General features: G+C 45.0%; 1 protein-coding gene across 1 annotated transcript in view; it reads right to left on the bottom strand.

The window, feature by feature from the left end:
• Positions 1-358: 358 nt before the first annotated feature.
• Positions 359-16873, bottom strand: part of LOC308309723 (putative E3 ubiquitin-protein ligase HERC1) — a gene marked incomplete at its 5' end in the record, with an annotated part of 80022 nt that continues 63507 nt past the window's right edge. Inside the window, 18 exons of the mRNA XM_080755640.1 lie at positions 359-929; positions 2311-2616; positions 3602-3754; positions 4466-4718; positions 5183-5259; positions 5518-5683; positions 6051-6220; positions 6827-6996; positions 7288-7426; positions 8504-8673; positions 9945-10047; positions 10220-10342; positions 10694-10849; positions 12739-12920; positions 13147-13285; positions 13758-13883; positions 14358-14423; positions 16118-16402. Coding sequence (XP_080611766.1) covers positions 744-929; positions 2311-2616; positions 3602-3754; positions 4466-4718; positions 5183-5259; positions 5518-5683; positions 6051-6220; positions 6827-6996; positions 7288-7426; positions 8504-8673; positions 9945-10047; positions 10220-10342; positions 10694-10849; positions 12739-12920; positions 13147-13285; positions 13758-13883; positions 14358-14423; positions 16118-16402 — 2970 coding nt within the window. The 3' untranslated portion in view covers positions 359-743. The remainder of the gene's footprint in view (positions 930-2310; positions 2617-3601; positions 3755-4465; positions 4719-5182; positions 5260-5517; positions 5684-6050; positions 6221-6826; positions 6997-7287; positions 7427-8503; positions 8674-9944; positions 10048-10219; positions 10343-10693; positions 10850-12738; positions 12921-13146; positions 13286-13757; positions 13884-14357; positions 14424-16117; positions 16403-16873) is intronic.

Raw genomic sequence — 16873 nt, 5'->3', positions numbered from 1 at the left:
CTCAGGAGGATTGAATTAGGGTGGATTAAAATGGCTTAGAAAATGCAAATAGTTGGTGTGCACTATTGCTCTTTCATGTAATTATTGCTATGGGCAAATGGGTTTCTGAAATGAAACAAACAAACAGAACAACAAAACTACATGTAGCTGATTTTGAGTAGCTACAGTACCACATAGTATACACTATTCTGGCCGGATCATTCGCCAAAAATATACGATCTACAAGTTTAATAGCACACACAGTTACTGGAAATATAAACAAAATCCACACCACACGGCTTATATATAATCAAGTTTTATTTTACAATGACTTTCCAAGACAGTTTAATAAATCTTTCCCCCCCCCCCCCCCCCCCATCTTAAATATTTTCAAAGTGATACGTTGTCGCTATTTGGACAATATATTTACAAAAAAACAAATCTCTTTCTATAATTATTCCTATAATAATGTTAGGGAGCAAGCACTGCATCACAACACATTTACAGTGGACAATAAAACATATTACATAACCCAAAAATAGTACGCCTACAGTACAAGTTTGGCAAATAATAATCTGTTCAGTGCATAATAATGTGCATGGCATCATAAGACATACATACAGCACACACACACACACACACACACACACACACACACACACACACACACACACACACACACACACACACACACACACACACACACACACACACACACACACACTCATACATACATTCATCGGCCAGCGTGATTGTACTCTGTGTCAGTACTCTGTGTCGGAGCTGTCTGCCGCGTCCGTGTTGTGTGACAACATGTAATTGTCCATGTCGATGGAGGGACAGTTGTGGATGGAGTAGCGCAGGCGCTCGGCCAGGACCGCCTGGCTGGTGTACGGAGGCAGACGCAGCAGGAAGAAGCAGGTCTGCGCTGTGGGAAGACCGTTGATCGGCTGGTCCAGAAGAGAGGAGAGGAGAGGAGGAAAGGTGGAAAAGAAGAGAGAGGCTCGACCCATTAAGACCTGAGACCAGATTCTACGAGGGAGGCGGCCTTTTTTCCGACAGCATTCTAGCCGACGGGGCAAGGGTCCGATCCGCAGCGGGGGGACAATCGCTGCGATGCGAAAAAGCGATGGTCCGACATGCGCTGCTCCCGTGCTTGCGGTTAGGGTTAGGATTGAGGTTTCGGATCAATATGCTGTCGGAAAAAAGACCTGCACCCATTCTACGAAATGTCTTCGAAATCACGACAGTGTTTCTATGTCAGTGGTGCTCAAACTATTTCATGTCAACGACCCCAGAAGCAAGGATATGAGTTTAAAAAAAAAAAACGTTTGCTTTGAAAGAATACATAATTATTCAAAGAATTGTGCCAACAATTTTCACGTTTTTTCTAAAATAGCAGATCTGCAAGCTTGTAGCACGGCACAGGTATTTTTCCAACATCTAAAATAAGGGTTAAAAGTGGTTAAAAGCTATAAGGTGACACAGATGTGTCCTCAGGTCTAAATGGGTTAAAGCCTGATTTATACTCATGGGACCCGCGCTCCATGGGTCCGTGGGTGCGGTGGTGGTGTCGCATGCTGAAAATAGGCGGATGCGGAGTGAGTAAAGTAATAAAGGGATATTTACTTGTGAAAAAAGAGGTAGGATATTACGCACATGCCCACAGTTTCTTTAAACACGGTGCCGGACCCAAAAAGAATCAAGTGAAGAAAAAGGGATAGCTGCTCTCCCGGGGAGAGCAGCTATCGTGCACGGACATTCCCCTTTTCTTCACATAATTACCTGTGACCCATAAAAAATGGTCGTGTGACCCAAAAACAGGTCCCGGTCCGGTGTTTTGGGATTTAGAGAATACTTACCCTCAAGTGTTGATTTTAGCAGCAAATTATGATTTTAGTTTAGTCATAGTCTTTGGAATAAAACTTGATTTAGTTTTAGTCGTATTTTAGTTATCTGAAATGCTTTAGTGTTAGTTTTAGTTGACAAAATATAAGATTTTAGTCGACTAAATCTACAGTTGATTTAGTCGACTAAAATGTATTGTTGCCGCCATAATGGCCGATTTGTGTGTGTGTGCTTGTACAGTAGATCTGCCATTTTCAGCATGCCACCAAGTGTAAAATTACTTTTGTCATTTACTTAAATACTGGATCTCTTGTCCACTAGTCCCTTCCTAACATTTTAGTCTAGTTTTTATTTGTTGATGAAATTGTCAACATATTTAGTACATACTTAGTCATCATAGCTTAGTTTTCATTGCGTTTTCGTCAGTGAAAAAAGGTGGTCGACGAACATGTTTCGTCATAGTACTAGTCAACACTGCCTTACCCTGTCGACCTTGATGATCTGGAGCTTCTGGGTGATGTCGGCCGCGTTGGTGGGCAGCCGGGACCGGCCCGACACGAAGCGCAGGAAGAGCACCCGCTCCTCATTGGTGAACTCCTCCAGGCTCTCCCACAGCCAGCCAATGAGCTGGTGGCTCTCGGTGATGTCGCGGTAGCGCACCAGCCTCTTCAGCATCTCCACGGAGACCTCGGGCAGACCGCAGACCAGCTGCTCCAGCTGCCGCGCCGTCAGCAGGGAGAGGAGGGGCAGCGGGATGATGGTGGACATGCCCTCTCTGACTGCCGACACCTTGGAGGACAGTGGCGATTTTGACAAGCACATTTTAGTGACCCGGAGGAACGCTGGCTGCCTAATTGGGTAGGGGGCCACTGGTGGGCCAATTGGGTAGCGGGCCACTGGTGGGCCAATTGGGTAGCGGCCCACTGGTGGGCCAATTGGGTAGCGGGCCACTGGTGGGCCAATTGGGTAGCGGGCCACTGGTGGGCCAATTGGGTAGCGGGCCACTGGTGGGCCAATTGGGTAGCGGCCCACTGGTGGGCCAATTGGGTAGCGGGCCACTGGTGGGACAATTGGGTAGAGGCCCACTGGTGGGCCAATTGGGTAGCGGCCCACTGGTGGGCCAATTGGGTAGCGGCCCACTGGTGGGCAAATTGGGTAGCGGCCCACTGGTGGGCCAATTGGGTAGCGGCCCACTGGTGGGCCAATTGGGTAGCGGGCCACTGGTGGGCCAATTGGGTAGCGGCCCACTGGCGGCGCCACTGGTCGCCTACAGTGTACGCCTGCACGGAGGACCCACTTCTGAACTAAAAAGTTTACAAGAAATGGCGTGGCGGCCAAACAAAGTACATCCTTGCAGGCCGTGACAGTCCGTAACAGTACTGTAGCCTACAGGTAGGCTGCTGTGACAGGAGACCTTTACGCCGTCAGTCCCATTCAAAGCATTATCTCTCCGGGTGCTACAAATGTCTATCTACACATCCTGTAAGTTCACTTAAGAAATAAAACTAGTGTTGACTAATCATTACAAGTAGCTCTTATTTTGAAGAGGAAGTATGTTTCAGTTGTAGCCAGCTGGCAGCTTCCATGACAGATTGTGTTTCAGATGCCGGGAGGGAGGGACTGACAAGTAAACAAGTGGTGGTGGATTAAACACATGCCTTTAGCCAAAGTTCATATATTGACCATATGAAAACCATGCATCTTTGATTTAAACAATGTACACACTTTGGAAGTACGTTAAACATGGTGGAACCTCTACAGTAAATCCACTGACCTGAGAGTCCATTTCGTGCAGCCTAAACTCTAGAGCCCTTTCCACATATTCAGTCCTGTTGGCAAAGGTCAGGGAGACATTGTGACCTCCAGGAACTACAGGAACCAGCTTTCCATCAGCACTGTGGGCCATGAACGAGTCCAATGGGATCATCTACGAACGAGTATGGGGGAAAGCAGAGAAGAAAACATTTGGTGGTTTGGACAGGACATTGCATATTAATGGACATTACATTTGAACCAGGTGATTCTTCAAAGGTTAGTGAAAACAACGGCAGTCAAATGGGGATTACGATTAATTTATCCTGCAGTCTAAGTGTTAACAAAGCGCTGTGATGCGTGGTGCGAAAGTTGAGAATATTAAAACTTTTATACACTAAAAACCGCTATACAAACAAGACAGTGCAAGAGAGGAGTGCACGGGACGGATGGCACCCGCTTTGAATGTTATCAACCGATAATCACCAATATGTTCCTTATCAGAACATGCAATGAAGCAATATGGACATTTGGTACATACTGCCTACCCTGAGTAGGCGAGTAGGAAACGTGACATTACTTACGTGGCCGCCTGGCCGGTTAAGACTAGGGTTAGTAATCGGAAAACGCGCCGTCGGACAATGGCTGACAACAACGTCAATATGTAGGAAATGTCCATCCTGGCTCCACTGCATGGTCTTGGTAAAGGCCGATGACAGCTATTAAATTGTCTGATAACACCCGAAACCACTACCATAGGAGAACTATTGTTTAGCTGGTGACGTGTTTCTAGACGCATCTCGGTGGTGGACCACACCCTTAACCACAAAGTAGTATACATCACGCTAAAGTCAGTCAATTAAAGCAATATAAGACAACATCTCACCACAGGGAAATTGTCCTCAGTGATTTCACTGTTGTCCAGGTGAAGGATGCCGTGCAAGGAGCGGAAGGTGAGCAGGTCCACCTCCTCTAGGTCTGTTCCAGACAGGGGGATGGAGCAGAGCTGCTTCCACACCCAAGGAGCCAGGTGCAGATCCAGGGGCTTTTTGGTGCGGACCGCCACGGCCATCAGAATACCCAGGAAGCGGAATTGGACCATGTGGTCCTCTGAAACAGCCGCTGGGTTCAGCAGGAACCTGGCAACGGGTGCGGCCAAAACAGAAAACATATTAGAGGCGGGTCTATTTATTTCATTGCATGGCTGTATTTAGGACCATCAGGCTACGTCTTAGTTCCTGTTGTTGTGCGTGGGGTGAATGCACAGTGGATGAGGCTGATGTGATCAGTGTTTTATATACAGTAGAGAAAGAAAATGATTCCCAGGCACTCTTCTCTACGTCAGAAGTTTTAATAAAACAGGCTAGTTCATCCCTGGCGGAACACTGGCCTCAAATGCCCCGAGTCCCAAAAGAAAGCCTTGAAGAAGACCTTGGAGAAGGACATTTGAGGCCGAAAAACAGTGTTTTTATTCAAGGATGAACTAGCCTGTTTCATCATTAAAAGCTTTTTGTGTTGAAAAGACTGCCTTGGAATGTTTTTGTCCCTAAGAGCACATTTTAACAGAACGCTGTCTTTTTCTGCTTTCAGTGTTAATGTGTACCTGTCTGTGTTGCTGCCCACGTCAGTGAAGGTGTTTGGAGTGTGGATGAGAAGGTCCACCACACCAGATTGGATCTCCTGGGGGGGAGACAGACACATAGCATGTGATCTATGTCAACCCTGGATTCAGTGAACTTGTATCACATTGTAGAAACGCTTTACAGAAAGGTGTTGACAAATTACATTTTGTGAGACACTTCTCAATATGAGGGGGGGGTCTCTGGAACAAAATCTTTTCAGATGGGATGGCAAAAATGCTGAATAACCCAGCATCGAATGGGCAAAATGGGCCACGAATAGATATGAATTTGAACTGCTCAACTCTGCTTCTCCTACCTGACACATCTCTGTGATGGTGTCATCAAAGACACCTCCAGCGTCATCGGCCCCCTCTCCGATCAACTTCACCTTCCAAGCTCGTGACGGAAGCCGCAGCTCCTGAGGGTTCAGGTTGACCACCTGCTTGGCGATCTGAACAAAGATGGGTTTGCTGGAGCGCCCTCTGTAGACGTTCAAGGGAACACACCGTGGAAGCAGACACCGTTTTTAATCTGTCTTTAATCTGATGGCTCACAATACACCTTTTCTTATTATGTGTCAATTGTGAACACTCAAACATTCACAGACCCTTTCTTACTACTGAAGATCAAATAAAATATTATATAGCACATTTTGTACAATTCCATGTTGAGGAGAGAGTCCCAAGAGTTAAAAATCCCAAGAGTTAAAAATCTGTAAGGGTCCATTTGGTTACCAACTCTCCATAATTTAGCTGGGGACCACCTTGAACCCCCTCAGCGACTATGTGTGTTTTAGGATATACAGTAATCACCCTGCCAAACTGAGTACCAACAGAACTGTCATTGTACCTGCTGGAGATCCTCTTGACGGTGATTTGGGGGCCGTAGGTCTTGCCCTGGGTCATGGTCCTGCCGATGGAGCGCACCAGAGGCAGAGTGTTGACCTTGGGGGACAGGAGCCCTCTCAGCGGGCCCTGGATGATCGCTGCTGGGCCTGAGTTGTAGCGTGATGCTGACCCCTGGCAGGGAGGGAGGGAGGACACCAAGGACAGACGAGGCACAGAGAAGGATTACAGGGAGGACCACAGGGATTTTAAAGCAACAATCCAGGATTTTAATGAGTAAAACGTTATTTTAACCAATCTCTACGGTAGAGTATGTTAATACAATATCACTAGTACATCTGCAATGGTTGGCTGTGGTCTCCCTACTCTTCTATTAGAATTAGACCCTGGTGTCAATCCAGTTATTTGAAGCAAACGCTGCCTCGAATTGAACACTCAATGCACTGCCTACTGTAGTAGTCCATACATTGTTCCAATGTTCCCTCTCGAGACATTTCACTTCAGGGGGAGAGGCACGCTCAACTCAGTGAACAACTCAGGCGTGTGCTGGGTGCAGATTCAGGGAAAACGTATAGAAAGAGAATAAAATCTGCACTCTTTCGCGTTTGTCTGGCTTGACTGCTGCTGCGGATCTTCAACATTATTAAACAAAACAAGACTCCTACTACTACTGAGAGTGCAGAGTGTATTCTCTTCCCCTCTCGAGACATTGGCGGATCGTAGCTTCAATCCGTAGGAAGACAAAAGGCTTTTCATACTGGGAGTTGTTCTTTCTTGTACCTGACTCTTGGGGTCTAGGTTGAGCAGCCTCCAGGACTTGTACATGAGATCAGAAAAGTGGTAGAGCACTCTGAGACGCATGTTGAGGGCATCGGGGTCGCAGTCTTTCAGAGTGTTGTACTGGGGAGGGACGGCCTGTGGAAGGCCCAGCTGGAAACTGATGGAGCCACCTGGACAGGACAGACCATGTTAGATACAGTACTATACTACTGAATGTGTCATCTGGACCAGTGTTGTTTTTGACAGACATTTTTGATTTCTTAGATTTGTATGTATTTATTATTAAATTAATTCGATTTCTTTTTCATAGTTTACTACTGATAAACTATTCAAATACTGATAAAAAAATTTAAATAGGTCCCGAGACTCCCGACCCACTTTTTGGGAAACTGTACAGGATGTCAGAGAGAGAGAGAGAGAGAGAGAGAGAGAGAGAGAGAGAGAGAGAGAGAGAGATGCACCTGAGGCTTTAGTGGAGGTAGAGGGGGTGGTCCATGCTGAGCTGTGGCACCGTCCAGCAGATATCTGTGTGATGCTTTTCCCCTGGAGTGTCGTCACCAAGGTGGGCTCCTTTATTGGGTTGGAGTGGCCTAACCCGAGCTGTAACACACGGACAGCACCGTAGATTAGAAGAGCTGGTTGTTTTGTACCACTTTGGGACAGAAAAAAAACTATATTCTTTTGTGTTTGACATACTGTAACCATAGACATTAAGAAGGTAGACGCCTCTTTGGGCTCTGGGGCGTTTGCATCTTGAGAGGAGGCAAGCTTCTCTGACACACGTGGAAGCTTGCCAACCTTCTCACAGAAGGGGGCGTTCGGTAGGCCAATCAGAGGCAATGTAATCGTTTGTTTTCTCATGCCAATAAAGCTCCTGTGGATTGAATCGATAAGTACCGGAAAAGACACGCTGTGATTGGCCAGTAGTCACTTGAGTGGCAGCGACGCAGCATGCCTTCCACTTTACAGCGGTATACAGGTCACTCCAATGAACTGCAGCAGCCAATGAGGCAACAATGTTACTACAATATATTTCCCAATAGCATGCACAGGTCCCTGATTCATTGTATGTGTCAAGATCAAGCAACATTCTCATTACTAATAATTCATGAATCGTTTAAAATATCTTCTTCAGTTTAGTTCACAGCAGGCCGAGGGATTTCTTGGTGTCCAGTGCTGTCCACAAGGCCATAGCTGTCTCAGTCTGGTCATGATGTCCCAAGAATTATTCAAAGCCCTGAGGTCACAGGCTTTATTCAAAATGAGAAAGTAAAAACCTCTGTCTCCCAGACCTTGCCTCTGACAATGATCAGTGTCTGAACCATGAACTTTCTACCAGGTATCCCTATTTTTGGGCACGTCATGATAGGCAAAAGTTTTGTTCAAAATGTTCCAAACATTTAAAAAGTTTAGAAAATAGCAGACAATTTGGCCAATATTTGAACAGGTTTAAATTTTTATAGTATAGTTTGTTTATTACTTTTGATGCAGTGATTTTTCTTGACTTTCTTTTTGAGGTATTGAAAAGGTGTTAAAAAGTCCTTAAATTGTCAATGTCACCTGCAAAACCGTCTAGGGGAGAACCACTGGCTTAGATGATAAGCCACTGGCTTAGATGATGGAGATTGATATCTCCAATCCTAAAGCTTTGAGAGAGAATTTGAGCCGTTTCCTCACCTGTCCCTCGTTGTTGCAGCCCCAGGCATAGACGTCTCCCGTGGAGGTGAGCACCAGGACGTGCTCAGAGCCCACAGCGACGTCCACGATGTACAGACCCTCCAGCGCTGGCACCACCTGGGGATGGGTCTTGTTCTTCAGCATGGAATCTGGCAGGCCGATCAGCCGCTCTAATGGATAGAAGAGAAGGGGACAACACATTCATTATAGCAGAGCATTTAAAGTCTTAGTCTGTGTCACTTCCATTTTAGTAGTCTTTTTGGCAATTTCCAATGCCTGCATAATTTTAGTGATGCAGGCAGTGTCAGGGCCAGACGCTCGTGAGTCATGACTAATGACTTGAAGTTGTCAAAAAACAATTAGCCCTTCGCTAAACCCCAACCCAAAAGCGATTGTCCAATGTTAATCCAAATAGTTTAGTAACCGGTGCTAAGGATGGCAAGCTTTCGACACCTCATAGCTGTCAATGTTATTTTGCATGGCTGTGTTGTTGACCGCTGTAATGATATAAAGGGCGACCATCTCTAAGGCATCAAGAAGTCTCCATATTATCCCTGTGGGTGGTGGGTGAAGATCCATTGTGAGTCACAGGCGTGGAGAACACATGCCAAGTTGCCAACACAACAGTGATATGGTACCATGCATTCTGAAGTGTATTACACACACACACACACACACACACACACACACACACACACACACACACACACACACACACACACACACACACACACACACACACACACACACAGAGTAATATACAATAGGACAGTAGATCTATGACGTCCCTAGTAGATTATGGGAACCATGATAACAGAAGGATCAGGAACACGCTTGCATCCCTTATCATATTGTACGTACAGTCAGTCCCTCTGATACATTATTACACAATCATCGTGTCAGTCATGGTTATCAATATGCTTATGCAGCTACGGTATGTGTTGTCTGAGTCAGGCAGCTGAGGCCGGAAACCATAACAAAAACAGCTTAACGTCAGGAAAGTTACATGACTGACCCACCCAGGTGATGGCAATAATACCGTACATGAAAGCTCCTGTCAGACGTCGTTAAAGTTGATTGAGTTGGATACTGTTCCTCCCTCATTTCCTCGTATTTCTAGTTTATTGAAATAATGCCATGCATATTTGTAGGCCTTGTAGATTTAAAAGACATTTTGAAGGTCTTGCTACTGAAATGACCCATTATATATGGAGAAATCCCGTCATTTAACATACTTCTCAATGGGTGAGAAGGACAGCTTGCCTTCACAGAGTGGAGTGGGTGTGGCTTAGGGAAGGGCTAATTACATTTGAATGTCATCAATATCAACAATTATGCCTATATCTCTAGAGTTTAACCACTTCCCATAATACAGTCTGAAGGTGTAAACATCATAATAAAGTACTAAAAGTAATAAGTAAATAAAGAGGTAATAAAGTACCTTGTCCGAAGGTGTAAACATGTCCATCGTTGGCCAAAACCACAGAGAACTGACTTCCACAGCTGACCTTCCAAATTCCCTTGTTGCACAGTTGCTCGATTTTCTGAAAATAAAATAACATTTGTAAGTACTTTTAAAATGCAGTGGGAAGAACAACAGCAAAAATTGCCACACGGAACGAGAACAAGTCTAGCCACGGGCATATTTGTCTGTGTACGGACATAGTGATGACCCCTAATGCTGTTGGAGAGGACCTGCGTGTTGCGCCAACATACCTGGGGGTAACACTTGGCGGTGTAGGAACCCGTGCCCAGTTTCCCATAGTCCCCGTCCCCAAATGCCCACACCGTCATGCCGTCGGATGAGAGCACCAGTGTGTGGTTCAGGCCACAGGACACCTACAGTACAGTACAGTGTTGAAGAAACATGTTCGTTGACTAACACAAAAACATTCCAGGTGACTAAAATGTGACTAAAACTAAATGGAAACTATTCAAGAGACTATGACTAACTCCAACACTGGAGGTACAGGAACATTATTCATACAACATATTTTCAGATGGGGGTCGGCGGGCAATTGTATATAATTTTTGGGGTCCTTGAAATTAAATACTGTAGTTTGCAAACCAGTGATAGAAACATAGGTTTTTCATTATGATTTAGAATACATTTTGTAGAATTTGGTCTCAGTCCTAAATGGGTTAACATTAAAAAAAAACGACAATACAATGTGGTGTAATGTTGACGACCTGTCCCACGTGATATCCCTCGAGAGCGGACACCCTTTCTGGAAGCATCTTGTTGGACGTCGACCTCTGACCCAGCCTGCCAGAGTCGCCACTGCCGAAGGTAAACAGTTTACCGTCTGCTGTCACCACGGCAGAGTGCCTGAAGCCACACGACACCTGGGAACAGAGGGAAAACACTGGGCTGTTTGGGGTTGTGCATAATTGTTTTTTCTTTTATGCTTTCCACAAGTCAAGAGTCTTTATAATGTGCAAATCAACAGACGAACAATTTGACTTCATTATTTGTGAAATAAATAAATACATGAAATAATAGTAAAGTGTGAAGGCGTAAAAAAAACAAAACACTACAAAAATGTATACAGTTAGTTCCATAGTAGTAAAGGTAAAACAGGATTAATAACCTTAGCATTACTGTATTTGAAGCCTCACTGCAGCTGGAGTTATTACCGTACACTGAATTTAACATAACATAATAGTCCCAACAAACTAAATTTGATTTTTTTCAGCCTATTATGCACTATATATTTTTATTAACACATTTTGTACATAATACGTCCTGAAACGTCATAAGGATTGGAACCGAGAGGTGCCTTAGACGTCTGTGGACGTCCTAGCGACGTCCAAACGACGCGGGGCGAGATAATAATATTCAGAATAATTTTTTTTTTTTGGCATTTCGCTTTTCGCTTGCCGTATGCTAACGCTCTGTGAAACTATTAGCTTGTCATTGACTCCCATGTTAGCGCGGCGGAAAGAATGACTCGTATCTCCTCATCCAGGGCGCTCTCCGTGGTGATGAATGGATCGATATGCTGGCGCTGCGTTTCTGCTCCTCATCCGTCTCTCCCGCAAAATATGAACTCTTTTTGGAGCGTATATAAATATATTAACACTTAGACTGCCGCCATTTATTGATAAATTAGGTCCTAATTCACGCCAGCATTTTTTTAATTTGAGCTCTTATTTTGAAAAGCCACATTTTGCCTCAACCGGAAGTGAGCTCATCTCTGCCAGCTTTATGTTGCCATGACAACCTTTGTTTACATAATCACATCATGCCGGGTACACTATTGCCCTCCACAACGTCGGCTCGTGCCGTCAAAGAAACGCTGTTTTGACCAAAAATGCCATCTGGGACAAGGAATAGGAGATACAGGCGATTGAAAGAAACGGATAGAATGGATTCTTATGGCGACGACGAACTAAGATGAACGACCCAGTGCTGTGCTAACAACACAGCTAGCTAACCGGCTAACGTAAGTAGCATTATGGCTCGATCGATCAAATGCACTATAAAAGCGCGATTGACGGCGATCTTAGGCAATGGCGGCAAGCGTTTTATTAATGAATTGACATTAATCTAAGGCAATGGCGCGGAGGGTGTTAAGATGATCGGAGATTGTGATGGCACTTTGTCAGTCAACTTTTTTAAGAAAGTATTTCCGGTTCATGGCTTTCAAAATAGAAGCGATCACTACTCTGGCGATTACTCTGGCGCAAGCAGCGCCTTTATTTTGATGCAGAGAGGCGGGGATGTTAAGAATGACCCCATTGGCCTGGGCAATGGCTCAATGGTCCAAGCACCTTGGCTGGTAATCCAGTCTGGCAGTGTGCCGCGGGTTCGACTCACAATCCCGACGGCCTTTACTGCATGTCCTTCCCCCCCATCTATATCCCCATTTCCTGTCAGCCTACTGTCTGTCCCTCCATAAAACAATAAAATAAAGGCAAAAAAAAACATTTGATATAAGAATGACCCCATTGAAGTAGACATAATTGATGATTATCTTCAGTCTTACCTGAACCACCTCCTCTCCCTGCAGGCTCTCTATCTGTTTGGGTCTTCAGTCTTACCTGAATCTATCTATCTGTTTGTCTTACCTGAACCACCTCCTCTCCCTGCAGGCTCTCTATCTGTTTGGGTCTTCAGTCTTACCTGAATCTATCTATCTGTTTGTCTTACCTGAACCACCTCCTCTCCCTGCAGGCTCTCTATCTGTTTGGGTCTTCAGTCTTACCTGAATCTATCTATCTGTTTGTCTTACCTGAACCACCTCCTCTCCCTGCAGGCTCTCTATCTGTTTGGGTCTCCTCTGCGTCTCACTGTTGCCATGGCCCAGCTTCCCAAAGTCTCCATCCCCCCAGCTGAACACCTCCCCCGTCTCCGTCAGGGCCATGGAGTGACCGTCGGAACCACACGAGGTCACCAGCTGCGTCACTACGTAACCTGCACACACAACATCCAGTCAGTAGGGTATGGGTTCATGAAAACAATAATGATGAAGAGCGTAAGGGCGTAAAAAGTGTTAATAACGTCAAGTGGTTTGCACGCACACGCACACACACACACACACACACACACACACACACACACACACACACACACACACACACACACACGAATGGAAACGTGTTGTAGCGGTTTGCTTGTTGAAAAAGGAGTGAGTGTTAACCTTGCAGGGCAGAGATGACGGTGGGCGTGTGCAGATCATCAGAGTTCCCCAGGCCCAGTCTGCCATACTGACCCTCACCAACAGCCAATGCTGTCCCATTGATCAGAACCAAGAATGTACAGTTCTGACCGCACACCACCTGACAGACAAAAACGCATATTTACATAGTATGAAAAAATCGCAACATACATAGACAACAAAGGTCACTTTAAAAACAAAAACAAAAGAACAATTTAAATATCTAGATATGGCTAAATGAAGGCACCGGAAAGTAGGACGCCACTATAGAGTAAAAATAAATGTAAAAACATATTGTTTTGATGCAGCTTTATATACACCCACTGGACATGACACTAGTAGTATGTCACAGGACATGACACCCATTCCAACCCTTGATGCCAAGGGTTGAGTGCCACGCAGGGAGGCATGGGTACCGTTTTGTATAGCTATTGCTATGACTCGACTCGACCTCCCAGTCTCACTCTAACCACTAGCCCACTGAGCTTCCAGGAGGCCCCCAGCTAAACGTTTCATAGTTAGGAACCAAAAAGGTCCTCAAAGTTGCACACAAAAGTTAATGAAAAAGGTTGAGAATCACTGGTGCACTGTACCTGTTTGGTCTGGGAAAGAGAGGGGACAAGTGTTGGCAGCAATAAGTTGGTCCCTGTATCTGTCATATGACCATAACGCCCGTTCCCCCATAGATACACATCACTCTTTCCCCCTTGTTGCCAGTCCTGGGGAAAAATATAAAATAAACCAACACATTAACAAATTCTAAATAGTTAAGTCAAAAGGCTGCAAACCTGCGAGGCGTTACGAGGTTGAAAATTGAATATTGTCAGCCAAATGTTCTCCCCAGAATAGGGACACTAAGGTTTATGTGGTTATGTTATACTGATTACTTTAGTGTTCTTTAGGTTTGTGCTCTACAGTATATCTATGGAAATAATGTGAAAATGTCACCCTCAAAGACAAAGGTTTTTTTTGCAGTGGAGAAAATAAATTATTCTGTTGGGTTTTAAGTCATCATTATAATAAACGAAAAGGAACATTATTTGGAATAGATGTCCCAAGAGTGTCCTTGAATAAATAGAGCAGTGTGTTTTATCAAGCCTGGCCCACGTGAATAATCCCCATATTGCAATATGAAACCAAATGAGGACATGTCACATTGGGTCACATGGTGTGTCAGCACAGCTGGGTATTACCTCAGGTCTGGTGGTGGCCCATGACATCAGCTGTTCATCCATCCTGAAACTCCACTTGCTATTATCCTAGAAGGAAGAAATGACGTCACGTGACATTAAAGTATAGTGTATACACAGCAATATATTTGACACACAGTAAGCAACGCATTGTCAGCATATTCAGGTTTCAGGCACAGAGCGCTTGGATGCCGGTCTATGACGACTGTATAATCGGCGCCTAATAAAACAGTAATTCAAGCTCCCGCTGATCAAAACACTGATCGCATCGCTAGTAGGCCTCTCTGGGCCTCCGCAGAGCCAGGGGCTTGAGTATAGCTTCACTTTCAGCCAAAACAACAAGGCCTCTTCTTCTCTGCTCATGCTGCAGATTTTGCTGGCACGTCCAAGGAGTTAAGAGTTGCCACAAAAAGTAGTTGCATTACGCAAATCATTGCGTTATTTTGACGCCTGTTCCAAACCGCAGGTATTTAAATATCGCCCGTGCCCGCAACATTTGCCGATGCAGGGCTCAACTAGCCTGGACAACCGGATCTCCATAATATATGCCTATATACTGTAAGGGCATATCGGGTTTGTTTATGGTTATTTTTTAGTCATAGTGAAGTGACATGCCTATATATGGGCATATTGGGTTTGTTTATGGATATGTCGGAGTCATAGTGAAATGCCTATATGGGGGTGTATCAGGTTACGTGGCCGTAGCCCTCCCAGTAGGTCATTTTAATATAGGATAGAACATGATTTATGACAACGGCGCCGTGGCTTAGTTGGTTAAAGCGCCTGCCTAGTAAGCAGGAGATCCTGGGTTCAAATCCCAGCGGTGCCTTTTGCCCACCAACATGATTTATTTTACAGTATTTTATTCTTATGACACTGCAGTTCTGTGCTGTCGCTTTCCACAAAATTCGGCAACATGGTAGAGGGTCATGGGAAACAGTCAAGAACTGAAGTCATTCGTCACCTCTGACCTTTAGATCTCACAATTACATGATTGTATGAATTATATGATCAACTCCATCCACTCCTGACGTCCAAAAAGTGACGTCAAGATAAACCCTTGATTGGATAAAGTTGTTGTAGAAAATACAATTGGAAACACAGATGTCGGGAGTGTCTCCCAATTATATGAATTATATGACCCAGTCTATCCACTCCTGGGATTTCCGTAGCCTGGTTAGCCGCTCCCCTTGAAATCGCATTTCCACCCATTTGTGTGGAAGAGTCTTGACCCTGCTAATGCATGGTTGGCTGCGGGAGTACAGCGTTGACAGACAACACCTTCAGCCAATCAGCGTATCAAAAAATGTGATGTCATGTAGTTATGAAGTTAGAAGGTCCTGGGTTCGATTCCCGCTGGGGACGCTGTGGGTACTGGGGGCATGTTCTCTCCTCCGCGTCATAAGTGCCCATACCTGAGGCGGGGTTGGCGAAAGGGCCTTTCTGTGTGGAGTTTGCATGTTCTACTCTCACAAAAACATGGAGTAATCCTGGTCTCTAAACTACCTCCCCTTGGTCAGCCAGGGCGCCTGATGGAGGGGAAAGGAACTGGTTGGAATAACGTGTTCCTTCCACGCGCTACGTCTGGCTGGTGAAAAAAAAAGAAGAAAAAAAAAAAGTAATCTTCAGTCTCCAACCAGTGAAAGACTCGACCCCTGAACACGGACCTCGATTGGGTCCAAAATGTGGACCCTGCTATGTTGCATATTTACACACAACAAAGTGAGTCAATAGTGTATACATAGGAAGTTCTCATAACTCACTAGCGGCTTGATGATCTCCATGGCACCTGCCTCTTGGAACTCAGGAACACTGAAGGACTCTGGGAAGTTAGAGCCCCTGGCGAATGCTTCAGCACTGCGGACGGTGGTGGCATAGGCGGCCAGCCAGCTCCATTCTCGTGGACAGAGGGTGGTCTCGGGGCCGGCGTGGTGAGGAGGGAGCGGGTAACAGCACAGCTGTTGGTCCAGAGACAAGCCCACCGCCAGCGAGGCCAAGCTCTGCAAGAAGGCACTGTGGACCAGCTGGTCGCCAGCTGTCACATGGCTCTGTAGAAGTGGTGGGAAAAGTACTTACTGTAAGTAAAAGTATCAATGTAGAAATACTCTCCATCTGGAATTTTCTAAATTTACTTGGGTAAAAGTACAAAAGTATTGGCATCAAAATGTACTAAGTACTAAAGTAAAATGTACTCATTATGAAGAATGTCCAAATTAAAGTTTTCATATGAATAAACATCATTTGAAAATATCAGATCTACGAGCTGCGATGCGACGCATTGTGAGCTTGTAGATCGGCAATTTTAAATTGGCCAAGACCCAAAATGTTTTGTAATTATAATCTGAATCTACAAAGTAACTAAAGTTTTCATATAATTGTAGTGGAGTAAAAGTACAATATTTGCATCCGAGATGTAGTGGAGTAGTAAAAGTAAAAGTATTGAAAATTAAGAAATACTCAAGTAAAGCACAAATACCTCAAAATGTTATTTTAGGTACAGTACTTGAGTAAATGTACTT

The sequence above is a fragment of the Protomyctophum bolini genome (genome assembly GCF_963924005.1).
Source record: "Protomyctophum bolini genome assembly, chromosome: 22".
In the NCBI taxonomy this organism is placed as follows: Eukaryota; Metazoa; Chordata; class Actinopteri; order Myctophiformes; family Myctophidae; genus Protomyctophum; species Protomyctophum bolini.
The sequence above is the reverse complement of the archived record's forward strand: the minus strand, read 5'-3'. Positions and strand labels throughout refer to the sequence as shown.